Source organism: Oryctolagus cuniculus, chromosome 15 (genome assembly GCF_964237555.1).
Source record: "Oryctolagus cuniculus chromosome 15, mOryCun1.1, whole genome shotgun sequence".
NCBI classification, from domain to species: domain Eukaryota; kingdom Metazoa; phylum Chordata; class Mammalia; order Lagomorpha; family Leporidae; genus Oryctolagus; species Oryctolagus cuniculus.
The window spans coordinates 38,697,583-38,725,361 of NC_091446.1; the positions used below are offsets into that span (position 1 = coordinate 38,697,583).

A 27,779-nucleotide genomic window follows, 5' to 3' on the forward strand; every position below is an offset into this window, starting at 1 on the left:
ATCTCTTTCTCTCTCCCTTTCTCTGACACTGCTTTTTAAATAAATAAGAATCTGAAGAAAAATTATTGGAAGTCTTCAATGGCCTCATTTTGGGAATAGGTATGAATGGCAATCACAAAAGCTATATGTCCTAGGTAGCTGATTTGTCAAGACCTTCATCTAGTGGAATCATCTTACTTTCCTATACCAGTCGGATTATGACCTGGTCAGGAGCCCACTATACAGCAATCCTCACTATAACATCTCTTAAAAATGCCAATCCAGCCATTGCCTAGACACTTCCAGCCAGTTCCACTGTAGAATAAACTGTTAAAAGCTGTCTGACTTCTTGTAACCTTTCACCTACTGGCCTTAGTTTTCACTGCCAAAGTCACATAAATCATTATCCACTCACTCTTCTACATGACTTGAAGACAGTAACAGTCTTTCATCTCTAGAATATGTAACTCCAGTTGTCACTCTTTTGCTTGTATGACAAATTACAGATGCTCTATCTAATTCAACTTTCTTCCTGTGAATAAAAAAAAATCCCTCTTAAACACAATTCACACAATTGAATATATATAATAATCCAAGTTCAATCTAACTGGTCCAAAGTACACAGTTGAGTACCATAGTACAAATAAATAACAACAACATATTCTACAAATATATAATAAATGTAAGACTTTTCCAGCTAGGACTCTGCCATCCATGCTTCAATTTGTCATTTCCACAGAATATATATCAACTCTCCACCATTTGTATGCCTAAATTTCTTGAACCTAATTAAGCGATTTTATGTTTTTCTCTACTTAATGATACTTCTCTGGATATGCCAATAAAGATTCTCAAGCCACAGAGTTCTTAAGCTATGAGTTCCCCTCCGCATTTCTAAGATTCTAAGGAATATTCTACATTTCTTTGACTACGATGGGTTCAAAGATGACTTTCTCCCAAAGTTGTCATCTTCCTTTTTCAGAAATAAATTCAGAAAGGCAGTGTCTTCTTTACTGAAATCTGGTGTTTTCTAGGGGATTACAATGTCAGAAATTTCAGATACTCTTGCTTTTAGTAAAATTAGAGCTGTATACACCCTACCAGCAACTTGCCTTTACAAGTATGTGATGTATCGGGGGGAAAAAAAAGAATCATTCACATCCTCTGTCTCTGTACAGTGAGGGGTAAGCAGTGGGTGAAAAGAAAAGGAAACAATTGTCCTAGTAATTTTTCTAAGAAATTTCTAAGTCACTTACCTAGAAGCACGTAATTTAATAATTAAAAACACCTAACAGAAGAAAAGTTCCTGTTTATGTTGACTATCTTTTTCAACAACAGAACCTAACCCCCGTGGGACTGCCTACCAACTTATTTTTAATTTTTTTAGATGAAAAGACAAGCCAATTGTTTTCATAACTTGTTCTTCATCTTTTCTACTATGCACACATTTCTCATTCCTAATGTTCCTTGGGAAGATAAAAACTTGCCTTCCTGAAAACCTCCAGAAAGCTAGATAAGGGTTACTCTCTAATACAAGAATTCCTTGGTCAAGCAGTTACACAGTACCTCCACCTATCGTAAAAATGTATTCTCCACACAACAACAAAAAAATACAGCTGGGTACAGCTATTTAAAACTTCAAAAAACAAGTTTCCTCTCATTAATCTAACAATTCAAATTTGCAAAGTCAATTTTCATAAAGTTTCTCACATGTGAGTTTACAGGATGTTTTAAGCTCTCATTGGTTCTTACTCTGATAACCAACACATGATAATTTCGGAAAATTAAGGTTGGTTCCCAAAATACTAAGTTTCCTATTTCATTCTGAATAAATATGAAATCTGTGTAAAAAGTTTTGAAATGTTGGGACAAAAGCTAAGATGGCATGATGGAAGAGAACAAGGTCAGAGAGAAGCTAACACTATAACCTTAACCTCTAAATACTACTATATCCAGATATGAACTCATTAATACACCAAATTCTTTAAAGGTAGCAACTAAGATCTTCCTTGGTTATTTTTATCCCACAGATCAAGAGAACATAATCTAAGTAACACTACCCTTTGGATTATGTATCAGTTGGTTTGGACAGTTTGCCAAATCAGTTGGTTAAATGTTGACTATGGTCAAACAGGACAATCCAAGTAAGTCGAAGAAAGGTGGCAATGATGACCAAATTGTGAGACAAAATGGCTAGCTCTAAGTGAGATCTGACTTTGGTGTTCGCCCTTCATGGCACACAACTGTCTCTAGTTCTCTACCCTACAATCTTCCAGACTTTCTCTTTTTAAAGCCTACCCAATGGGGACCTAACAAAGGTGCAACAGGTCAAGACAGCACACCTCCTTGTGGTATTTGCATTTTCAATGGGAAGCAGCTAGAGCAAAGAAATCTCCAACTGGTATAGACTGTAAAAGCAATGTCTAGGAAGGAGCAAATCTTTCTCATGCCCCTTCTCTGCTCATCACTCCTGCCCTAGAATAAGCGTAGTTTTAAAACATATCCCTCTGCTTTTCCAATACAAACAAAAAGCACACACACAAAAACTAGCATTATTTGAGGTATGAAGACCTATTCCATTTTCAATCACTCATGGCTTATCTGAGTTTAGAGACAGTCATTTACTTTCTTCAAAGTGAAAAACATAAATGCTTTATGAAAATAAGTGTTGTGTTCTGTCTCTGGTTCTTTTGCATTCTTCAACCAGAATTAACACGCTTATATCATAAACTGAATTTAGTAAATAGTAGAAGTAATTCTCAGAATGAGGCAATTAGGTACCCACACCTTCTTTTTTCTCTTGTCTACTCCCACCTCAATTTTAGGGGGTGGGGAAGAGGTGGAGAAGGGGTGATGGTAGGGGTTGGTTACCCACCCCGGAGTCTACATCAGAACTCACTTCTCCCAAACTTGCTTATTTCCAGTTGCAGCCTCTCCAAAAACTTGCTAATGGTTGGCTACTCTGATAAACCAATTACTGCTCATGTGTCAACGGCCAATTACTACTCTTCCTAAATTACAACCTAGCATTTTACAAAGGCCTTTGAGACCTTAACCCAGAGCATTGATAAGAGTCCAGTGCAACTTGCAAGAACAACAGATTCTTGAGATAACTGGTCTTTCTAATCACAAACTCGGTGTATACTACGTGTCCTATTCTTTCTTGTGTGTAAGAGGCCTTTTAGGGCAGCAAGACCGGAAGTTGGTGCAGGTATTGTTGATACGGAGAAACAAAACAAAGCCCGACACTCCCCTATCAGAAAACAAACAAACAAAAAAACCCTTCCAGTGGGTGCCGCACGCTCACCCCGCCCTTAGAGTCCTCAATCCTTACTCCGGGAGAGCGAGATGGCCAGGATCAGAGCCCCGGGGGGGAAAGGTCGGGAACACTGCCTGGTTCCAGGCCTGCGAGCCCGGCTGCGCAGGTGGGGTTCGGAGAGCGGCGAGACGGCGCAGGCTCCGGTTACCTGCGGCGAAGTGGAGCGGGGTGGATTTCCTGCCCGCCGTGTCGCGGCTGTTCACTTTCTCGGGCGTCACCAGCCTCTTGACTCGCTCCACGTCCCCGTTGCGGCACGCCTCGAACAGCTCGCGGGCGGCCGGCTCCACGACCTCGGCCGCCGAGCTCGCGCAGGCCGCGCCCCCGCCGGCGCAGCGACGGCCCGACATGATCCTGGCCGCCGCCGCCGCCGCCGCCAGCAGCAGCGCCAGCAACGGCAGCAGGAGCCCCGGCCCCGCGAGCAGGAGGGCGAGGGCCCCCGAAGGAGCCGCGCTCAGGGCCCGGGCCGCTCGCCTCCCTGCTGTCACCGGAGCCGGCGCAGTCCCATGGCCGCGCCGCCGCAAGCCCCTGGCCCGGCTCCGCGACCCCTGGCTGCCTCGCGGCGGCAGAAGCAAAGCAAATCCGCCGTCCGAGCCCTGAAGCGACGCGGCGGCGGAAGCTGGCGAGGCTCCTCCTGCCAGCTCTGTCGAGCCCTGGGAGCGCACGTGACGTCGCCCCGCGCGTGCGCACTGGTTGGTCATCGGCCGGGCAGGTTTCGGCGAGCAGGGCTGCGCGGAGGGGCTTGTGGGAAATGTGAGGCGAGAGCCTTTGGCAGCGGGAGGAGCAGGGGCTTAGTCCCACCGCCATCTTTGTCTCGAGATTTGCTGGAGCCGGACGACTCCTGCTGCTGGTGTATTTAAAAGGCACGGACTTTTCAAAGGAGACTTTGCTGTGGTGACACAGAAAAAGAGCCCTCGAAAGCTTTGCGCGGGTCTTGAATATTCTTTTTGAAGTCTTAGGGAGCAAATTTCCATATTTTCAGCTCCCACTGTCCCTTTTTCCTGGCGTATTTCTTTACCATTTTCTTTACTGTATCTTTTCCCTTTCCCCCGTAAGTACTTTTTTGGTTGTTCCTTTTTAGCTGCTTCTCAGAAGTGAACCTGCTGCTTCCTACTTAATGAAAAGTTCCGTTGAGCTGTCCCAAGATAATTTAAAGGAAATCAGAAAAGCAAAGAAAAATGATTCCAATTATAAAGTAGTAAATTGAGAGGAGAGGCCGTGAGCAGTTATTTCTCCCGTAATTATTAACTCAGGTGACCAGAGAACCTGTGTGTAAACCAACATCGCACCTTATGTGGCCGCGGCCGTGTTGTCTACACTGGGCCTTCACACCTCCAGGACTGTTTTGTGAGCTGTGATTTTTGTTTTCTTTTAACTGACAAAACATGAGAAGAGCACACAATGCACTCTCATGCTTAAGGTAGTGATGTGGTTGTTGGGCTGATTCACCTGTCTTCTTCCCTCAAGAAACTGAAAGAAAGGTTTATGTAGATTCTGCATGAAATTATACAAGTTGACATTTGGCGTGCTTCCAAGCATTTTCCCCTTGTATCAACCTGTTTTTCAGGAAATCCAGTTTTTGTTTGTGAGTGTTGACTCACTACTATGCTAGAAGAGGATGTACAACTTTTAAACCTTTTTATAAGTATACATTGTTGTAAGTATGTAAATTACATATTAAATGTACTTAATATATTTAGCATAAATTTAGGTTATCGTGAATATTAATAAAAGGAACATCCATGAATGCCCCTAAGAGCTGGAGTGCTACCATATGATTGAGTCTATTTTCTTCCTCATCTCACCTGCTTGCCAAATGTATTCCCATTTTTTATTTATAATTCCTTGCTTACTAATTGGACTTACTATGCATTTGCTTCTTCAGTTTTATACTCTTGAGCTTTATAAAAATATCAGTCTTTGCAAACATTTTTTTACTGAAGTGTTTTTGAGACTCATGAGTTCATTTTCATTGCTTTATAAAACAGTTGCCTTGTGTGAACGTGCCACAAATTTACAATTCAACTGGATATTTGGATTGTTTCCAGTTTTTTTGTTATCGTGAATAATAGTGCTATGACTGTACATTCTCCTGGTGCACGGATGCAAGACAGGTTTTCAGTCTTTATGACCACTACCCTCAGTGTAAGATACACAACTGGTGTCTTCACCCAGTAAATACAGCCTATAAGGAAAAAATGTTTCATAACATAGTAAAACAACATGTACCTCTCCAGTGTTTAAAAAATGCTAATTGTGATGCTGAGTTACAGGGAATGGAAATGTTCATGTTACAAAGTAAAGTCAAGTTGTTTTTCAGAAAAGATTGTTAATACTGTATGCAGTATATAAGAGTGTTTCTTTCTTTTTAAAGATGTCTGCCCTTGCCAATTCTTGGTATTATCAGATGCATTTTTCGATATGCTGAGTGTAAATGGTATCTCTGAGAGGTCTTACTCTGTATTTTAAAAAAATGCCAAATGATCATTAGAGACACACAAACCAAAGCCATAATGAAAGTCACTTCACACCTCTTAGGATGGCTATTACCAAAAAACCAGAAAGTAAGTTGGTAAGAATGTGCAGGTCCTGGAACACTTGTTCACTGTTGGTGGAATTATAAAATGGTGATATCATTATGGAAAACAGTGTGGCAATTCCTCAAAACATTAAGATAGAACTACCATATGATCCACCACTGGGTTCAAAAAATTGAAAGTGGGATCTTTCTTTTTTTTTTTTTTATGCAGAACTATACAGCTTTACAGTTACAAACTTCATACATTTCATCATTACAACTTTAGGAACATGGTGATTCTTCCCACCATGCCCATCATCCCACCCCCATACTCCCAACCCTTCTTCCTCCCCCTCTTTTATTCCCACTCTCATTTTTTGCTGAGATCTATTTTCAGTTGACTTTATACACATATGTTTAACTCTATGTTAAGAGTTCAACAAATATTATTAAAAAAAAAAAAAAGAATACCTGTTCCTCAACAGTCAAGACAAGGGCTTTTCAAGTCATTGCTTCTCAAAGTGTCAATTTCACTTCTACAGATTGCCTTTTAGGTGCTCTATTAGTTATCACAGGTCAGGGAGAACATATGGTATTTGTCCCTTTGGGACTGGCTTATTTCACTAAGAATGATGTTTTCCAGATTCATCCATTTTGTTGTAAATGACCGAATTTCATTTTTTTTAACTGCTGTGTAGTATTCCATAGTGAACTTATCCTATAATTTCTTTATCCGGTTTTCAGTTGATGGACATTTGGGTTGATTCCATGTCTTAGCTATTGTGAATTAAGCTTCAATAAACATGTAGGTACAAATCTCTCTCTCTCTTTTTTTCCTCTTTGGGGTTTTGATGTCTAGGAAAGCAGCAGGAATAGACTTTCTTATTCAAGAGGCTGAAGGTTCCCCTGAATTGGCAAATAGTTCCTGTGTGCTGAACTAGACTAAGACGCTGAACATAGTCCTAGGACTTTGAGTTTACATCTTGAGAAATGTCAGCGGAGAAAATGTCAGTGAATAAGGGCCTCGCTACTTGCACTGCAGGGTGGCACAACCCACAAATGACCGAAGGCAAAGAGCGGTCCATTTCTAATCACTTATTTTGACTGGTTTCCACAGGTGGCATCAGTAAAGTGGCTACCTGCCTTGAGTTCAGTCAAGGTATAGCCTGATTTTAATGTGATCCCTTGATTGTCCTGGAAGGCGTGGCGTGCTGGGTTTATGGAGAGCAGGGAGTTCTCCTTCTACTCCTAGTTGCTCTGCTCTTTCTCTTCACAATGAGCACAGTATCCATGGTTATCCCTGCGTGCTCCAGGGACCAGCCTCCTACCGCTAACGGGCTTTCTGAGAAAGGCTATAGAGAGACGTGTGGTGGCCAATTTTCATTATCCAGTCAAGTAAGACCTGTGCCCTGCATGACTTAAAAAATCTCATCAGGACACTCCCAGTTGGACATTGGAGTGCGACAGTGACCACTTCTTTAGCTGTTGAAGAAGGTTCTTCAGGTAGATCAACAATCTGCTTAGGCACGGGCTGGATGGCAGGTTGCAAAGGTTCCCTTAGAGGCTTGTGTCTCCTTGCTGTGTCTCTTTGAGGTTTCCAAAGATGTCTGATTTGCATCTTCAAGCACCAAATCTTCATTGCCCCCAAGTTTATGTCCACTGCTTAACTTCGAGGTTTTCCCTGTTATTTGATAAAAACACTCTTCTAGTTTTTTCAACTTCATTTCTTGGCGAGGCTTTAAAACATTCTCCATGTATCTGCTAGCCTTCTCACCCTGGGCCTCTTGTTTTTTCCTCACAAGTCTTTGCCTTTTCTCATTCTCTTCTTCTTCTAAGACCTTTCAGATAAACTTAGGAAGACGTAAATGAGGTAAGCCATGAGGTAGTCACAGAAATAATTAAGTAAGAAGAACAAACACTGAGAAAATTCAGCCACACACAAAAAGAGATCTTTAATTCCTAGGTCGGGGCTCTTAGAAACAAAAGGGGAAGAGCCGAAAGGATAAAAATGCCAACAACACCATGAGAAGCCATGGCAACTTAAGCCCCCCAGTGTGATTACTTTTTCATGTGCTAATTTAATCTCCCTTGGGTAAGTTCCCAGGAATGGGATGGCTGGGTCGTATGGCAGGTCTATATTCAGATTTCTAGGTATCTCCATACTGTCTTCCATAGTGGCTTTACCAGTTTACATTCCCATCAACAGTGGATTAGAGTACCTTTTTCTCCCACATCTTTGCCAGCATTTGTTGTTGTTGATTTCTGTATGAAAGCCATTCTAACTTAGATGAGGTAAAGCTCATTGTGGTTTTGATTTTTATTTCCCTGATGGCTAGAGATCCTAGCATTTTTTCATGTTTGTGGGGAGCAACTCGGACTAGACTAAGTTACTGGAATTAAGACTTATTCTATGCATCTGCTCTCCCACAATATGGCGCTGGGAGAGGAGTAAACAGCTTCTATGCAGCTGCCTCTCGCCAACTTGAGTGATGACCTGCAGGAGCTGATCCTGCTCCTGATTGGAGGAGAGCAGCGTACTCAGCGTGTGGGTAGCAGAGTTGGGATTGGTGGAAGAGGACTATAAAGGAGGAGAGAGACAACATGCACCAGGAACATCTAAGAGGAATATCCGAATAACATCTGAGCAGCCCCCGAGAGAGCCGGCCGGCGGTGTGCCGCTCCCCCGCGGAAGTGGGGAAAGTGGCAGGGGGGCCCACCCCTCCACGGAGATGGAAGGGACGGCAGCCAACCTGGGAAGAACCAGCAGCAAACCCGGGAAGGGCCGAGCAGACAAAAGAACAGCGCAGGGTTTAGTGTCGTTCCTCCGTGAAGAGGGGGAGCGACAATGTTTCTGTTGGCCATTTGGATTTCCTCTTTTGAAAGATGTCTGTTTAAGTCCTTTGCCCATTTCTTCTTCATAGTCATTTTCAAAGTATCATTATTTATTCTATTGTTGTTGAGTTTTCTGACCTCTTTATATATTATGGTTATTAATTCTTTATCAGTTGCATTGTTTGCAGATAATTTTTCCCATTCTGTCAGTTGCCTCTTCACTTTGCTAAGTGTTTCTTTGACAGTACAGAAGCTTCTAAATTGGACATAATCCCATTTGTTAATTTTGGCTTTGATTGCCTGTGCCTCTGTGGTCTTTTTCAAGAAGTCATTACCTATGCCAATGTATTTCAGGGCTTCCCCAAATGTTCTCTAATAATTTGATGGTATCTGGTCATAGATTTAGGTCTTTAGTCCAACTTGAGTGGATTTTTTTATAAGGTGTAAGGTAGAGGTCTTGCTTCATACTTCTACATGTGGAAATTCAGTTTTCCCAGCACCATTTGTTGGAGAGACTGTCATTGCTCCAGGGATTGATTTTAGTTCTTTTGTCAAAGATAAGTTGATTGTAGAGACTTGGATTCTGGCACTTCTATTCTGTTCTGTTGGTCTATCTATCTGTTTTTGTACCAGTACCAGGCTGTTTTGATTACAACTGCCCTGTAGTATGTCTTGAAATCGGTATTGTGATGCCCCAAGCTTTGTTTTTGTTGTATAAGATTGCTTTAGCTATTTGGGGTCTCCTGTGTTTCCATATTAATTTCAGCATAATTTTTTCTGTATCTGAGAAGAATGTTTTTGGTATTTTGATTGATATCACATTGAATCTGTAAATTGTTTTTGGAAATATGGGAATTTTGATGATATTGATTCTTGCAATCCATGAATGTGGAAGATTTTTCCATTTTTTAATATCTTCTTTTTTTTTTATTGTTTTGTGAATCTCATTGTAGAGATCTTTGACATCCTTGGTTAAATTTATTCCAAGGTATTTGATTTTTTAAATAGCTATTGTGAATGAGATTGATCTTAGAAGTTCTGGCCGGCGCCGCGGCTCACTAGACTAATCCTCCGCCTAGCGGCGCTGGCACACTGGGATCTAGTCCTGGTCGGGGCGCCGGATTCTGTCCCGGTTGCCCCTCTTCCAGGCCAGCTCTCTGCTGTGGCCAGGGAGTGCAGTGGAGGATGGCCCAAGTGCTTGGGCCCTGCACCCCATGGGAGACTAGGAAAAGCACCTGGCTCCTGGCTCCTGCCATCGGATCAGCGCGGTGCGCCGGCCGCAGCGCGCCGGCCGCGGCGGCCATTGGAGGGTGAACCAACGGCAAAAGGAAGACCTTTCTCTCTGTCTCTCTCTCACACTGTCCACTCTGCCTGTCAAAAAAAAAAAAAAAAAAAAAAAAAAGAAGAAGTTCTTTCTCAGCCATGGCATTGTCTGTGTATACAAAGGCTTTTGATTTTTGCGTATTGATTTTATAATCTGCTACTTTACCACACTCTTCTTAGAGTTCCAATAGTCTTTTAGTGGAGTCTTTTGGATCCCCTATTTATAGAATCATATAATCTGCAAATAAGGGTAGTTTGGCTTCCTCCTTCTCAATTTGTATCTGTTTGATTTCTTTTCCTTTCCTGATGGCTCTGGCTAAAACTTCCAGGACTATATTGAATAGCAGTGGTGAGAGTGGGCATCCTTGTCTGCTTCTGGATCTCAGTGGGAATGCTTCCAACTTTTCCCCATTCAATAGGATGCAGGCCATGGGTATGTCATAGATTGCCTTGATTGTGTTGAGGAATGTTCCTTCTATACCCAATTTGCTTAGAGTTTTCATCATGAAAGCGTGTTGTATTTTATCAGCTGTGTTCTCTGTATCTATTGAGATAATCATATGTTTTTTTTTTTTTTGACAGGCAGAGTGGACAGTGAGAGAGAGAGAGAGAGAGAGAAAGGTCTTCCTTTGCCATTGGTTCACCCTCCAATGGCTGCCGCAGCCGGCGCGCTGTGGCCGGCGCACCGCACTGATCCGATGGCAGGAGCCAGGTGCTTGTCCTGGTCTCCCATGGGGTTCAGGGCCCAAGTACTTGGGCCATCCTCCACTGCACTCCCTGGCCATAGCAGAGAGCTGGCCTGGAAGAGGGGCAACCGGGACAGAATCCGGCACCCCGACCGGGACTAGAACCCGGTGTGCGGCACCGCAAGGCGGAGGATTAGCCTAGTGAGCCGCGGCGCCGGCCATCATATGGTTTTTGTTCTCCAGTTTTTTATGCTGTATCATATTGATTGATTTATGAATGTTGAACCATCCCTACATACCAGGAATAAATCTCACTTGGTCTGAGTGAATGGTCTTTCTAACGTGTTGTTGGAAGAATGTGTATTCTGCAACTCTAGGATGAAAAATTCTGTGGATATCTGTTAGGTCCATTTGGTTATATTGTTGATTAACTCTGTTGTTTCCTTGCTGATTTTCTGTTTGGTTGATTTGTCCATTGCTGAAAGTGGGGTATTGAAGTCCCCCATTATCATTGTATTGGAGCGTATGTCTCCCCTTTAGATCCCTTAACATTTCTTTTAAATAGCCAGGTGCCCTGAGCTGGTGTAGCCATTACGTATGTCCAAAATGGCACCCACCCTCTATTGCAAAGCAAGATTTTAAAGAGCTATTTTCATAGTCATTTTCAAAGTATCATTATTTACGGTACCCAAGAAGTGCAAACAACCTAAATGTCCATGGCTAGACAAATGAATAAACAGAATGTGGCCTATAGAAGCAATGGAATATTATTTAGCCTTAAAGATGAGGAGATTCCTGTCACATGCTACAACATGGGTGAATGTTGAGGATGTTATGCTCAATGAAATAAGCTAGTCACAGAACAGGCAGATATTGTGTGACTCCACTTGTGAGGGTGCCATAATAAAATACTACAAAATTAGAGCAGACGCTTGGCCTAACAGGTAAGATAGCCTCAACCTATATTGGAGCAATTGAGTTTAGGTTCTGGCTCTCCTCTTGATCCCTGCTTCTTGTTAGTGCAGAATAATGACTCACGTAGTTGGGTCAATGCCACTGGTGTGGTGATATGAATTGGATTCCAGGCTCTCAACTTTGGCCTAGCTCCACCCAGGCTGTTGCAGGTGTTTGATTTGAGGAGTGACCTAGTGGGTGGGTGCTCTGTCTGTCTGCCTCTCAAGTTAAAAAGCTTTAAAACACAAAATACCACAAAATGGGTGACATGGGTGACTTTAACAACAGAAATTTGTTTTCTCACAGTCATGGATGCTAGAAATCTCAGATCAAGGTGTTGGCAGGTTTGGTTTCTCCTGAGGCCCCTCCCTGGATTGTAGAGGGCTGCCTTCTGTCTGTGTGTGCTCATCCCTGGTGTCTATTTGATGTGTCCAGATCCTCTTAAGGACAATAGATTGGATTAAGGGCCTACATCTATGACTTCCTTTAACCCTACTGTCTTCTTAAAGGCCCTATCTCCAGATATGATCGGTCACATTCTGAGGTACTGGGGGTTAGGTCTTCAGCATGAGAATTTGGGGGGTGGAGTGAGGCACAATTCAAGTCATAACGTGAGTTGTCCAAATTAGTCAAAGTCATAAAAGCACAAAGGAGAATAGTGGTTCTTAGGAGGGGAAAATGGAAAGTTGTACCCATGTTTAATGGGTGCAGAGTTTCAGTTTGGCAAGATGAAAAAGCTCTGGCGATCTATTATACAACAGTACTTAATGCAACTGTAAACTTAACGTATGATGATGGTAAGAAAAAAAGCAGAGTGTCTTAGTCTATTTGTGTGTGTGTGTTTTTTTAAAAAAAAACACATTTATTTTATTTATTTGAAAGGCAAAGTTACAGAGAAAGAGAGAGGCAGAGAGATTTTCTATCTGCTGGTTCACTTCCCAGAAAGCCATAGCAGCTAGAGCTGCGGCAGACTGAAGCTAAGAGCCAGGAGCTGCTTCTTGATCTCCTCAGTGGGTGCAGAAGCCCAAGCACTTGGTCTATTCTGCTGCTGCTTTTCCCAGGCTGGGATGCCAGCATTGCAGGTGGTGGCTTTACTTGCTACACCACAATGCTGGCCTCCATTTGTGTTTCTATAACAAAATACCTGAGACTTGGTAATCTATAAACAGTAGAAATTTATTCCCCACCATTCTGGAGTCTAAGATCGGAGTGCTGGCAAATTTGGTGCCTGGTGATGGTGCCTTGTTGATTCTTCCAGGAGAACAGTAGACTCATGATGGAAGGGACTGAAGGGCAGAAGAACATCCCCTTCCATCACACGTGCTTTTAAAGACAGAGCCCTCAGGACTTAATCATTTTCCAAGGGCCACATCTCTTCATACTGCTGCATCAGGGATTAAGTTTCAGCAGGAATTTTGGAAAGAGCACAATCATTTAAATCATACTACAATCTTTTCATAAATGTGTATATATGGTCTATTTGTATTTCCTCTTCAGGAAAATGTGCACCTGTCTTTTGCTGATTTTTCTGTTGTGCTGTTTACCTTTGCCATTGATGTGTGGGCACTCCTCAATATTCTGTATACTAATCCTTTGTTAGTGATTTGTTGAAAATATCATCTCCCCCTGCACCTGCATGGGAGACCAGGAGGAAGCACCTGGCTCCTGGCTTCGGATCAGTGCAGCGCACCGGCTGTGGTGGCCATTTGAGGGGTGAACCAACAGAAGGAAGACCTTTTTCTCTGTCTCTCTCTCTCTCTCACTGTTTAACTCTGCCTGTCAAAAAAAAATCATCTCCCAGTTTGTGGTTTATCACAATGAAAATATATCTCAATTTTAATACAGTTGAATTTATAAATATTTTTATCTAGAGTGTATGTTTCTGTGTGAGTTCATTTCTGAATTCTCCTTTACCCTGACATGGTAAAAATGTTTTCTTTATTTTCTTCTAAAAGTTTAAATTTTTGTCTTTTACATTTCAGTTTTTGTTTTAAAAATTTATTTACTTATTTGAAAGGCAGAGTTATAGAAAGTGTGTGTGTGTGTGTGTGTGAGAGAGAGAGAGAGAGAGAAGAGAAATCTCTTAACTCCCCAATGGCTATAACAGGGAAGCCAGGAGCTGGGAGCTTCTTCCAGGTCTCCCATGTGGGTGGCAGGGGCCCAAGCACTCAGGCCATCTTTTGCTGCTTTCCCAGGCACATTAATAGCGAGCTGGATCAGAAGTGGAACAGCCAGGATTTGAACTGTCACCCATAGGAGATGATGTTGTGTCAGTCTGCATCTTAACCTACTACGCCACAGCACTGGCCCCTACATTTGTTTTTAATCCTCTGGACTTGATTTCGTGGTATAGTGTGATTAGGGATTCAATTGCTTTTCTTTATGTTTTATCCATAGAGATAACCCATTGTTCTAGTACCATTTATTAAGTGGCTGCTTCTTTTAGAAGACAACTACAGTGCCACATCAAGCTTGAATAAATTCATAAGTTCCTTTGTGGACTCTCTTTCATTTAACTGATTTAAAATATTCTTCCTCCAATACCATGCTATCTTTTTTTTAATTTAAATTTTAATTTTTTTTTGACAGGCAGAGTGGACAGTGAGAGAGAGAGAGACAGAGTTTAGAAAGGTCTTCCTTTACCGTCGGTTCACCCTCCAATGGCTGCTGCGGCCGGCACACTGAGCTGATCCGAAGCCAGGAGCAACTGGGATGGACTAGAACCCAGTACCCATATAGGATGCCGGTGCTGCAGGCAGAGGATTAACCAAGTGAGCCACAGCGCCGGCCCCTCAGTTGGTAGTTTTTGTAGCTGCCCAAATGGCCTAGGACATAGTGAATCCTTCAGAAAGATAACAATTTCCTGCCTTTCTACACCCGCTAAAATAGTTTCTAAGAATATGAAGTAAAAACTTGAATAACTAGGAGAATCAGGGCGATCCACAAAGTGGAACACGTTAACATGGCTGTCTCAACAGCGGGCAGAACCAGCAGTCACAGCATGGGGAAAGGTACACAGGATCTGAGCAATGTGTTAACAAGATATGATCAGACATAGTTGTAGCTTCATGTTTAACAGCAGCACAATACATGTTCACTTCAAGTGGGTGTGGGACATTTGCCACTACCGGCCCTGTGCTGGGAGGTAAAGCATGCTTTGGCAGGTTTCAGAGGGTTGCGATCATGCAGACTGTTCTCTGACACAGTGGGTCCAGCTGGTTAGTGAAAACCCTCAGCCGTTAGGAAATGAAGCAATATAATTCTAAATAAGCTGTGTCTCAAGTAAAAAACTGCAATGGAAACTAGAATTTTGAATTAAATGATAGTGAAAATATAGTAAAACATATGGCTGCTACTACAGCTGTACTTATAGGCAGTTTTATATACATCACACTAATGTTGTGTAGTTCCCTATACACTAAGTTGGCTCTGTAATTTTCAAAAGCCTTCCCATAAGAAGCCTTTAGGACTAGATAGCATTATGAGAGAATTCTTCCAATTATTTAAGGAAGAAGTTATGCTAATTTTACACCCAAGAACGTAGAAAAATATGGAACATTTTTAACTAATTTTAATAAGTCAGCATAACCTGAGGTGCCAGAGTTTGAAAGAAGCTTTTAAGAAATGACAATTATAGGCCAAACTCTTCAAGAATAGACCAGAAAGCATTCTAAACAAAATATTCACAAATTGAATATATCAATATAGAAAAAGGATAATATATTATGACCAAATTGGCATTTGGTGAAGTTGGTTTGACATTTGACAATTAATCAGTGTAACTCACTGCAGTAACAAAAGCGGGGTGATATCGTCAACTTAGTAGATACAGAAAAAGCATTTGGCAATGCAGCAACCATTCATGATTCAAAACTCTTAGCAAACAATAGGAAGAATGTTTTATCTGATAAGGAGAATCTATTTTTAAAACACCTAAAGAAAATATAATATTTATTAGTGAATTACTTAAAGATACCCCTCAGAGAGGGACAATGAGACAAGTTTACCTTCACCACTTGTATCAACACTTCTATCAGCAGTCCAAAAAGGAAAAAAAAAACATATAACCTCAGATAATAGGATAATATATATAGAAAATCCAAAAGAGTTTATAAACTCTTAGAATTAATGACTGACTTTAAGCAAGTTTGTGAGATACTTGAATAAAATTTTTGTTGAAGATTTATTTGGAAGATGAAATGACAAAGAGGGAGGGAGGGAGGGAGGGAGAGAGAGAGAGAGAAATCTTCCATCTATTGGTTCACTCCCCAAATGCCAAGAACAGCCAGGGCTGGAACAGGCTAAAACCCAGAGCCAGAAGCTCCATCTGGTTCTCCTACATGGGTGGCATAGACCTGGGTGCTTGAATCATCATCTTCTACCTTCCTAGGTGCATAAGCAGGAAGCTGAATTGGAAGTGGAGGAACTGAGACTTGAACTGGCATTCTTATAGGGAACATGGGCATCCCAAGTGGCAGCATAACCTGCTATGACACGTGCCTGTCCCCAAAATATTTTAAAATGTTTGTAGTTTGATATACCAGCAAGAAATAATTGTAAATAAAATCAAATGGTAAGATCTGTAATTACATCAAAACATTAAACACTCAGGAATGAATACAATGATAGATACACAAAGCTCGCACCAGGGGCCAGTATTGTGTAGTGGGTTAAGCTGCCACCTGTAACGCTAACATCCTATATGGGTGCCTGTTTGAGTCCTGGCTGCTCCACTTCCCATCCAGCTCCCTGCTAATGCACCTGGGAAAGCAGTGAAAGATGAAGATGTCCTAAGTACTTGACTCCCTGCCATCCACATGGGATACCCAGATTAATCTCCTGGCCCAGCCCTGGCTGTTGTGGCCATTTGGAGAGTGAACCAGTGGTTGGAAGATATCTGTCTCTTCCTTTCTCTCTAACTCTGACTTTCAGATAAAATAAGTAAATCTTTTTTTTTTTAAATAAAAAGACTATCATGCCAAAAAACTACAAATAATTATTGAGAGAAATTAAAGATGGTTTGATTAATAGAGGCATATACCATGGTCATAAATTGAAAGGCTCAGTATTATAAAGATATGTGTAAATCAGGGTTTAATCAGAGAAGCAGAAGCAATAAGACAAAGAAATAAATACATAGTGTGTGTGTGTCTGAACTGTGATAAGAATTTGACATTACGTAACATGGGAGCTGGTAAAATAGTAGCACTAGCAACACTTGTAGCACTGTTCTCTTTGTGTCTAGTGCTGGAGCTGAAACTGTATGGGACACAGTTGAGAAGGGAAGAAGGATATGAAACAAGTAGAACAGGATCAGAATCTGGATTAGCTCAGCTCTCATTGCCTCCAACCTTGCTGATGTGGGTGTCCAGCAGGAGAAACTGGTACCCTTTGCCAAGAAGCTGGAGAAGCTGAAAAGGATTCAGAGGAATTTGGAGAAATTACAGGCCTGATTGCTATAAACACACCAACAACATGAGCCAAGAGATCAGTGACAATGTGCAGGAGTTATAACAAAGCCTGCTGTGACATCTGAATGTGAAAAATATAGCTGTTGCCATGATTCTGCTTTCCTAATTCCAACAAAAGAGGTTCCTGGGCTCATCTTAACCAAAAACTATAAATAAAGCAAATTCTGGGAGATGGAATTTATGTCATTTAATTTTCATTATTTGAGAGGCAAAGAACCAGAGAGACAGAGTGAGAAGGAAAGAGGGAAGGAAAGAGGGAAGAATGGTGGGAGGGAGAGATAGAGATAGAGATAGAGATAGAGATAGAGATAGAGATAGAGAATGAGAGAGAGAGAGAGAGAGAGAGAGAACGAGAACCTTCTACTGGTTCACTCCCCAAATACTTGAAATGTTCAGGCTGGGCCATCACTGGGACACCTTCTAGTGTCCACATTAGCAGGAAGCTGGAATCAGGAGCCAGAGCCAGGTACTGAATTCAGGCTCTGTGGTATTGGTCGAGGGCATCTTAACCAGTATCTCAACAGCTGGGCTAAATGCCTGTCTCTGGGAGATTTTAGTTTTACCTAGCTAAACTGACATATTACAAAACTACCAGATGCCAGTTTATCCCAAACTGATTTATTGATTAATAAATCTATTAGAATAAATCTATCCCAGTAAAAATCTGTTGTTTTTGTTTTTCTTCCAGAATTTACAAGTTGATTCTAAAATTCATATAGAAATGCAAAAGACCAAGAACAGTTAAGATAATTTTAAAGAAGAAAAAGGCTGGGGGACTTGCACCAGCAGATATTGTGACTTGTTACATTGCTACAGTAATGAAGGTCAAGGACTCAAGACTAGGCAAAGAGTCCAAGGAAACAGAATAGAAAGAACAGAAATGACCCATGGTATGTGCAACTATTTGATTTATTAAAAAGGTGAAATTATATGGTAATATAATGTTTGATTTTCATTAAACAGTGTTGGGACAATTTGATATCCATATGAAAAAAGATGAATTTCTGCCCCTGCCTCACACCATATACCAAAAGCAATTGGAGGTAGATTAGCTCTAACTATAAAAGGTTAAATAATAATGCTCTAAGAATATATTAATGAACTTGAAATTGGCAAGGATTTTTTTAAAACAGAACCCAAAGCATGCATTAACCATAAAGGGAGTAAAATTGATAAGTTAGACTTAGCTTATCAGAGATGCCATTAAAAACATAACAAGCCCCAGAATGGAAGAAGATAGTTAAAAATACACTTGTGAGTACCCATTAGCCAAAATACTTAGAAGTGTTTCAGATTTCAGAATTTTTTGTATTTTGGAATCTTTTCACAGTTTTTTCCAGTTGAGCAGTACTAATCTGAAAGTCTGAAATCTGGGATGCTCCCAAATCCAAAACCCTTTGCTCAAAAAGTTTCAGATTTCAGAGCATTTTGGATTTTTCAATTATGGATGCTCAATCTGTATTTATAAATGACCACACACTTGACAAACCTCAGCTATATAAAGAACTGATGCAAATTAAGTGAAAGATACAAAATATTATAGAAAAATTATCAAAAGATTGGGAAAAGTGTAGGTATAAAAAGAATTAGTTTTTTTTTTGGAAATTCAATTGAAAACCACCAGGAGATACTACTATATAACCATCAGAATGGCTACAATTTAAAAGACTGACAATACCAATTGCTAAGGAGTAAGTGGGAGAATGGAATTCTTGTATACCACTGGTGGGAGTGTAGAATCGTACAATTACTTCAGGGAATTAGCAGTATCTACTAAAGCTGAACATATGAAAATCTTATGATCCAGCAACTCTGTTATCAATCAAAATACCAAGGACATTCTTCTCAGATACAGAAAAAATGATGCTGAAATTAATATGGAAACACAGGAGACCCCAAATAGCTAAAGCAATCTTATACAACAAAAACAAAGCTTGGGGCATCACAACACCAGATTTCAAGACACACTACAGGGCAGTTGTAATCAAAACAGCCTGGTACTGGTACAAAAACAGATAGATAGACCAACAGAACAGAATAGAAGTGTCAGAATCCAAGTCTCTACAATCAACTTATCTTTGACAAAAGAACTAAAATCAATCCCTGGAGCAATGACAGTCTCTCCAACAAATGGTGCTGGGAAAACTGAATTTCCACATGTAGAAGTATGAAGCAAGACCTCTACCTTACACCTTATAAAAAAATCCACTCAAATTGGACTAAAGACCTAAATCTATGACCAGATACCATCAAATTATTAGAGAACATTGGGGAAACCCTGTAAGACATTGGCATAGGTAATGACTTCTTGGAAAAAACTGCAGAGGCATAGGTAATCAAAGCCAAAATTGACAAATGGGATTACAGCCAATTTAGAAGTTTCTGTACTGCTAAAGAAACATTCAGGAGAGTGAAGAGGCAGCTGACAGAATGGGGGAAATTATTTGCAAACAATGCAACTGATAAAGAATTAATAACCAGACTATATAAAGATATCAAGGAGCTAAAAAATAACGGAACAAACAACCAGTTAAGGAGTGGACAAAGAACTTTAACAGGCGTTTTTCAAAAGAGGAAATCCAAATAGCCAACAAACATAAGGAAAAAATGCTCAGGATCACTAGCCACCAGGGAAATGCAAATCAAAACCACAATGAGGTTTCACTTCACCCCTGTTAGAATGGCTTTCATACAGAAATCAACCAACAACAAATGTTGGTGAGGATGTGGGGGGAAAAGGTACCCTGATGCACACTGTTGGTAGGAATATAAACTGGCAAAACCACTTTGAAAGACAGTATGGAGATACTTCAGAAATCTGAATATAGACCTACCATATGACACAGCCATCCCACTCCTGGGAATTTACCCAGGGGAAATGAAATCAGCATGTGAAATAGTTATCTCACCCCCATGTTTATCGCAACTCAATTCACAATAGCTAAGACATGGAATCAACCCAAATGCCCATCAACTGAAAACCGGATAAAGTACTTATGGTATATGTAAACCATGGAGTACCACACAGCAGTAAAAAAAAAATCCAATCATTTGTAACAAAATGGATGAATTTGGAAAACATCATACTTGGTAAAATAAGCCAGTTGCAAAGGGACAAAGGCCATATGTTCTCCCTGACCTGTGATAATTAATAGAGCACCTGAAAGGCAATTTGTAGAAGTGAAATTGACACTTTGAGAAGCAATTACTTTGAACAGCCCTTGTCTTCTCTGTTAGGAACTGTTTTATTTTCCATACTATTTTTGAACTCCTTACTTAACATAGAGTTAATCATATGTATATAAAGTTAATTGAAAATAGATCTTAATAAAAAATAAGCAGGTAATAAGAGAGGGCAGAGGAAGAGAGGTAGGAGTGTGGGTAGGAGGGCAGGCATGGTGGGAAGAATCACCATGTTCTTGAAATTGTAATTATGAAATGTATGAAGTTTGGGGCCGGCGCAGCGGCTCACTAGGCTAATCCTCCGCCCAGCGGTGCCGGCACACCGGGTTCTAGTCCCGGTCAGGGCGCCGGATTCTGTCCCGGTTGCCCCTCTTCCAGGCCAGCTCTCTGCTGTGGCCAGGGAGTGCAGTGGAGGATGGCCCAAGTACTTGGGCCCTGCACCCCATGGGAGACCAGGAGAAGCACCTGGCTCCTGCCTTCGGATCAGCGCGGTGTGCCGGCCGCAGCGGCCATTGGAGGGTGAACCAAGGGCAAAGGAAGACCTTTCTCTCTGTCTCTCTCTCTCACTGTCCATTCTGCCTGTCAAAAATAAAAATAAATAAATAAATAAATAAAAGAAATGTATGAAGTTTGTATTCCTTAAATAAAAGGTTTCTGGATGAAAAAAAGATAAAATCTCCAATTGTGTGAAAATGCACTAATTTAATTTTGTGTAAATCAATCAGGCTATATGCTTACAATTTGAGCATGTCTGTTTTGTTATCTTGAATATAACATTTACTGAAAAATGACCAAACAACCTTGTCCAAAACCTATCTCAATTTTGCCACAAATCAAATAACAAAGCATGTGATGGGAACAGACAATCTCATTGTTCACCAGAGTAAGAAATTGTAGCATATAATATATTCTATTCAATAAATATTTTTACTTACAATGCCTTTATCATCTGGAGATTGATGTAAAACAAATTTGAGTTATAAATAGCAGTTATAAATTTCTTCTTCCAAATATTAAAGAATACTTAATTTTTTCATCCAACTTTTGAATCTAACAAAATCAAATGTGATTACATAGACATAATTTTCTTTTTTAATTTATATCTTTATTTGAAAGGCAGAGGCAGAAGAGAAAGAGAGGTCTTCCATCTGCTGGTTCACTCCCCAAATGGCTTAAAGGGCTGGAGCTGGGTCGCTCCAAAGCCAGGAGCCAGGAGCTTTCTCCAGGTCTCCCCCACAGGTGCAGGGGCCCAAGGACTTGGGCCATCTTCTGCTGCTTTTCCAGGCCATGGTAGAGAGCTGGATTGGAAGTGGAGCAGCTGGGACTTGAATAGGCACCCATACGCGATGCCCACACTGCAGGCCAGAGCTTTAACCCATTGAGCCACAGAGCCAGGTCCCATAATTTTCATTTATGTCTTTTAGTCTTCTAGGTGAAATTATTTATTTCTTTGAGAAAATGTTCAATTAGAAACAAGGAAAATCTCTCTTTCATTTTTAAAAAGTGCATTACATTTTTAATACATGGATTTTTCCAAAATGATGAAAATATAAAATCATGGGTGGATGCTTTGTATGAGTGAATCCACCAAATGGCTGCATATAAGCTTATCTCTGTGAAAGGTAAGCTTCAGAACTTTCAAATGACCACAGGCTCACATAGCTCTTTCAGTTCTTTGTAAAGACAGCCACCTAGTGGAAATAGTTCTAATAATTTTTAACTAGGTTGAATATGACCCCTCAGCCAAACTGCAAACTACGCTGTTGGCTTAAGTCTTAAGAAGAGGAATATATGTGTATAGATGGATCTGGTACTTATATACTCCTTATATTTTTTCCAGGTCTGAAAGTGCAGAGGACAGAGGACACAGACTATGGGGTAAGAAGGGAAATTTGTGCTTTGTATGTTGGTCCTGGGAATAGAGTGATATTACAATAGAGAGAGCACCGGACTAAAAAATGTGTTGCTTTGAGCTGCATTGAATGTTCTCTCAAGGTGACAATAAGACAATCTTATAGTTAAGTGAGAAGGTTTTTGATGGAAGCTGAGTATCAGAAATTGTGGTACCAGAAATTTAGTTAGGTAGTAGCTAGTAGCCCAGTAAGAGTTTCAGGATCATAGTACTTTTAAATCAATGGTTTAAATAATTAAAACCTTATTATTAGGCCAGCGCCGCGGCTCAATAGGCTAATCCTCCACCTAGAGGTGCCGGCACACCGGGTTCTAGTCCCGGTTGGGGCGCCGGATTCTTTCCCGGTTGCCCCTCTTCCAGGCCAGCTCTCTGCTGTGGCCAGGGAGTGCAGTGGAGGATGGCCCAAGTACTTGGCCCCTGCACCCCATGGGAGACCAGGAGAAGCACCTGGCTCCTGCCATCGGATCAGCGCGGTGCGCCGGCCGCAGCGCGCCAGCCGTGGCGGCCATTGGAGGGTGAACCAATGGCAAAAGGAAGACCTTTCTCTCTGTCTCTCTCTCTCACTGTCCACTCTGCCTGTCAAAAACAAACAAACCAAAAAAACCTTATGATTTGCCAGAAGGCTCTTTTTCTGAGAAGGAATGGTGTAAAACAGTCTGAGTTAGGAGTGTGAGATCTTGGTTAGGTCTGTTTCTGGTGTATGTGATCTGTATGACTTTGTTCATTTTACTTAACCTCAATTACAGTTTTCTTGTTTATAAAAATAGCATAACAAAGACACACTTCCCATGACTTGTGCCCAGGGAGAGAACAGCCCTTTCCTTTTTGGTTCCTTGGATGCTAGTTGTAATCAGTGATACCCAGAAGCACGTAATACAACTCTCATCATGGTTTACCATTCATCTATGTTTCTCTAACTCTTGAGCTACATGGACCGCTTAATGGATTCTTAGAAGATACGGAGGCTGGTGCTGTGGCTTAATAGGCTAATCCTCCACCTTCAGCGCTGGCACACCGGGTTCCAGTCCTGGTCGGGGCGCCAGATTCTGTCCTGATTGCTCCTCTTCCAGTCCAGCTCTCTGCTGTGGCCCGGGAGTGCTGTGGGGGATGGCCCAAATCCTTGGGCCCTGCACCTGCATGGGAGACCAGGAAGAAGCACCTGGCTCCTGGCTTTGGATCAGCGCAGCGCGCCGGCCACAGCGGCCATTTGGGGGGTGAACCAACGGAAAAAAGGAAGACCTTTCTCTCTGTCTCTCTCTCTCACTATCCACTCTGCCTGTCAAAAAAAAAAAAAAAAAAAGATATGGAAATTGATAAATTTTAGGTTTAAAAATGTGTTATCATTTTCAGTTATAAGACATATTAAAATTACTAGCAATAATTTCTGGCAGGTTTGAAGATAGATGCCTCAGGCTGTAGATTAGCTTCTGTGTGCAGGTCTTTTCTCACACTCTGCTTTCTGCTGAATTAGGAAGTGCTAATTCACACTTGTAAGCCATCAGTAATGGGAACACAGTCTGCAGGCATTGTCGCTAGCTTTGAACTTTGAGTTAAATATGAATCCAGAAATTTTGGACAGATTTTCCTCTGAACAGTGCATTTTTCCCTCAGGTTGGTTCAATGTTAATATTTCTGCTATTTGGTTGTGTGTGGATCCAAGAAATATTTCTCGACATTCTGTGACAGTGATTTTAAATTTTAAAATGTGCCCTATAATTTACTATAGAGCTCTTGGCAGAGGAAATTCTTGAGTATTGAATCAGCACTTCACTATTCAGTATTCTTCTGAAATCCCAATGCTCCAAACTCGGCATTGCAACCCTGATATTTATACCTTAAGAGAGAGAGAGTGGCAAGTCGAGATGCTAGATGTATTGTTGAGATACGCAGTCCTTTGAAATCTTTAAGACGGTCTTTGTTATCAGAATTGAGAACAAAACTTTAATCTAGTTTTCACTTTAAAAGCTTGTGTAATCAGCTGTCATATTTTAGTATGAAAGAAACTGTTGGATTCCTTTTAAATTTACTCTCATCACAAACATTTTTAAAAATTATTTGTGTAAAAGAGGAAAGGGACACACACATACATACACACACATAAAGAGAGAGAAAGAAAACAGACTCATAAAGTAAGTATTAGCCATGCATTTTCAGTGATAAACATTTTATCATCTTTATAATGCAAATAATGCAATGCTCAAAACCACTGAAATTATAAGTCACCTCTTCATGTTTGTCAAGTGTGTGTAAACAGAAAGTATAATTATTCCATACAAAAACTGCAACTATTATTGATTTTTCCTCTGAAACTGCCAAACTGCCTCTAGACTTCTTAGATGCCAGTTTGACAATTACTGACATAAATACTGGCAATTTTAATTCTATTGAATTCAGGTTAAAGAATGTGAACAGCATTGGTTTTTAAAGGCAACAGGCAAATTCCTGCTCACTGGGCGGCCCAGCCCCCTTTGCCAAGACAAGGGCAAGGTGTTTGGTCTTCTCCATCCTTCCCCTCAACCTGTTCCCTGCAGCCCAGGGCTGGGGCTGGGGCGTGAGCCATGACAGTGACGGCTGTGGGTTGGATGCTCTCCTGGGTCCGGCTGTGCAGCTCTGAAGCCACGGGGTTTCCCGTGAATGGGAATCTTTGACACTGAGATGTTGAACTCTTGGTAGTAATACCTTTAAAACAGTTCAGTTGCTTTTCTTTGGTAAAGATTAGATAACTTAGTTCTTTTGGAAGCCCAAGAACCAAATTTTTCTTTTACATTGAGAAATGAGAATAGCTTTAAAAAATTATACCAGTTTTTAGAAAGGGTCTCCTACATATGGATAAATGCCTGTTTATAAATTTTTCCAGTTTTTATTGAGCTATATGTTAAATATGGTAAAGTGTACCAATCCTAAGTGTACAGCTCAGTGATGTTACTTATGTTTTTCTCTGTGTGAACATCACCCAAATCAAGATATAGAACATGTACAGTATCTTAGATAGGTCCCTCATGTCCCTTCTCTGTTAAACTTCCCTCCCATTCATTCAGGGTAATAGGTTATGGATCAGTTTTGTCTGTTCTTGAATTTCCTTTTTTTTTTTTTTTTTAAGATTTTATTTATTTATTTGAGAGGTAGAGTTACAGATAGTGAGAGGGCGAGACAGAGAGAGAGGTCTTCCATCCACTGGTTCACTCCCCAAATGGCCACAATGGTCGGAGCTAAACCTATCCGAAGCTGGGAGCCAGGAGCCTCCTTTGGGTCTACCACGCCGGTGCAGAGGCCCAAGCACTTGGTTCACCCTCCACTGCTTTCCCATGCCACAGCAGAGAGCTGGATCGGGAAAGGAGCAGCTGGAACTAGAATTGGTACCCTTATGGATGCTGGTGCCGCAGGCAGAGGATTAACCTACTGTGCCACAGCGCCAGCCTCCTTGAATCTCATATAAATGTACTGTATGTCCTCTTTTGTGTCTGGCTTCCTTGGCTCAGCAAAATGTCTGTGAGATTCATCAATACTGTTAAGAGCATCAGCAGTTCATTCCTTTCTATTGCCAAGTGGTATTCTATTGTATGTTTCATCGTTTGCTTGTCCATTCTCTTGTTGGTGGACATGTTAGTTGCTTTTTTTTTTTTTTGCTATTATAAATAAAACTGTTGTGAATATTTGTGTATAAGCCTTTTTGTAGACCTATTTTTTTTTTTTATTTCTCTTGGCTAGATGCCTCAAAGTTCGAAAGCTGGACCACAGAAAGGGGATAAGTGATGTTATTAGAAACTGACCGGCCAGTGTCGCGGCTCACTAGGCTAATCCTCCACCTTGCGGCGCTGGCACACCGGGTTCTAGTCCCGGTTGGGGCGGCGGATTCTGTCCCGGTTGCTCCTCTTCCAGGCCAGCTCAGAAGTGGAGCAGCCAGTGTTCATGTGGGATGCTGGCTATGCAGGCTGTGGCCTTACTCCTCTGTGCCTCAGCGCTGGCCCCAAGTAGTTTTAGGAAGTAACTTTTATTTTCCAAAAATTAGCTTAAGAGCTTTGCATATGGCTTTTGATATAGTAGTTTTTGCTTAAAAACAAACCACAAAGCTATAGCTTTACAAAAATAGAAAGATAGGACTCTTTCTAAAACACTACTTTGCAATGATGTAACCAAATTTTTGAAAAAGTGACATTTGAAAGCTTTAAAATCCTGTTCTTAAAAAACAAAACTAGGGAGCTGGCATGGGGTAGCAGGTCGCTGCCTACAATGCTGGCATCCCGTGTGGGTACCAATTCAAAACAGGGCTGCTCCACTTCAGATCCAGCTTTTTGCTAATGGCCTGGGAAAGCAGAAGATGGCCCAAGTGCTTGGGCCCTTGCATCCATGTAGGAGACTTGGAAGAAGCCATATAGGGAGTGAACCAGCAGATGGAAGACTTTTCTCTCTCTCTCCTCCCTTCTGCTCCTTACTCTCTAACTCTGCCTTTCAAATAAATAAATACATCTTAAAAAAAAAAAAAAAAAAAAAAAAGAGAGAGATAATGATCTCTCAGCTCATTCTTCCAACCAGAATATCTAGTTTTGTTTATGCTTGAGTCAGAAATCTCATAACAAGGCCTTCTGTATTTTTTTTTTTTTCTGACAGGCAGAGTGGACAGTGAGAGAGAGAGACAGAGAGAAAGGTCTTCCTTTGCCATTGGTTCACCCTCCAATGGCCGCTGCGGCCGGCGCGCTGCAGCCGGCACACCGCGCTGATCCGATGGCAGGAGCCAGGAGCCAGGTGCTTTTCCTGGTCTCCCATGGGGTGCAGGGCCCAAGCACCTGGGCCATCCTGCACTGCACCCCCTGGCCACAGCAGAGAGCTGGCCTGGAAGAGGGGCAGCCGGGACAGAATCCGGCGCCCCGACCGGGACTAGAACCCGGTGTGCCGGTGCCGCTAGGTGGAGGAGTAGCCTAGTGAGCCGCGGCGCCGGCTGTATATTACCTTTTCTTATGACTTCGGCTCTCCCTGTGGGAACTCATATAAGTATATTCATGGCAGAATTATGTATAGTGGTCAGATGTTTGCTTGAGTGTCCATATTTGGGAAAAATATGGAGATTGTACCTCATGAAAGCAAGTCAAGAATTAGAAGCAGCTGGGGCCACTGCTGTGGCAGAGTGGGTTAAATATCTGCCTGCTGTACTGGCATCCCGTATGGGCTCCAGGTTCATGTCCTGGCTACTCCTCTTCTGATCCAGCTCTCTGCTATTGCCTGAGAGGGAAGTAGAAGGTGACCCAAGTGTTTGGGCCCCTGCACCCACGTGGGAGATCCAGAGGAAGCTCTTGGCTCCTGGCTTCAGATCGGCCCAGCCATTGTGGCTATGGGGGAGTGAACCAGTGGATGGTTCTCTCTTTCTCTCTCTTTCTCTGTCTGTAACTCTGCCTCTCAAATAAATAAATAAAATTTTTAGGAAAAATTAAAATTTGCAAATGGCAATGCAGATGAATTTAAAAGCATAGTGCAGAAGAAAAAAAATAGAAAAAGTAGTATAAAACTTAAGTAAATTGAAGTTGCTTTTAGGGGAAGACGTTTAACCTAGTAGTTAAGATGCCCAGATCCCATATCAGAGTGCTTGGGTTCAGTACTTGGCTCTAGCTCC

General features: G+C 41.5%; 1 protein-coding gene, 1 long non-coding RNA gene and 1 pseudogene across 5 annotated transcripts in view; 1 reads left to right on the forward strand and 2 right to left on the reverse strand.

Moving 5' to 3' along the window:
- TNKS2 (tankyrase 2) overlaps window positions 1–3,954 on the reverse strand; it is a 65,473-nt gene extending 61,519 nt beyond the window's left edge. For 2 of the 4 annotated variants that reach the window (XM_008270191.4, XM_008270190.4), the window contains exon 1: window positions 3,447–3,953. In XM_008270191.4, the coding sequence (XP_008268413.1) occupies window positions 3,447–3,645 (199 nt within the window). In that variant the 5' untranslated portion in view covers window positions 3,646–3,953. Of the gene's footprint in view, window positions 1–3,446 lie in introns of all 4 variants that reach the window. The other 2 variants (XM_070057626.1, XM_002718506.5) reach the window with 2 other exon arrangements.
- A 3,076-nt stretch (window positions 3,955–7,030) lies between these two features.
- On the reverse strand, window positions 7,031–7,847 carry LOC100345614 (UBX domain-containing protein 8 pseudogene; annotated as a pseudogene).
- A 9,984-nt stretch (window positions 7,848–17,831) lies between these two features.
- The window catches only part of LOC127484150 (uncharacterized), a 79,626-nt gene continuing 69,678 nt past the window's right edge, over window positions 17,832–27,779 (forward strand). The window contains exons 1-2 of the long non-coding RNA XR_011382372.1: window positions 17,832–17,969; window positions 22,103–22,140. This is a non-coding gene — a long non-coding RNA (uncharacterized lncRNA). The remainder of the gene's footprint in view (window positions 17,970–22,102; window positions 22,141–27,779) is intronic.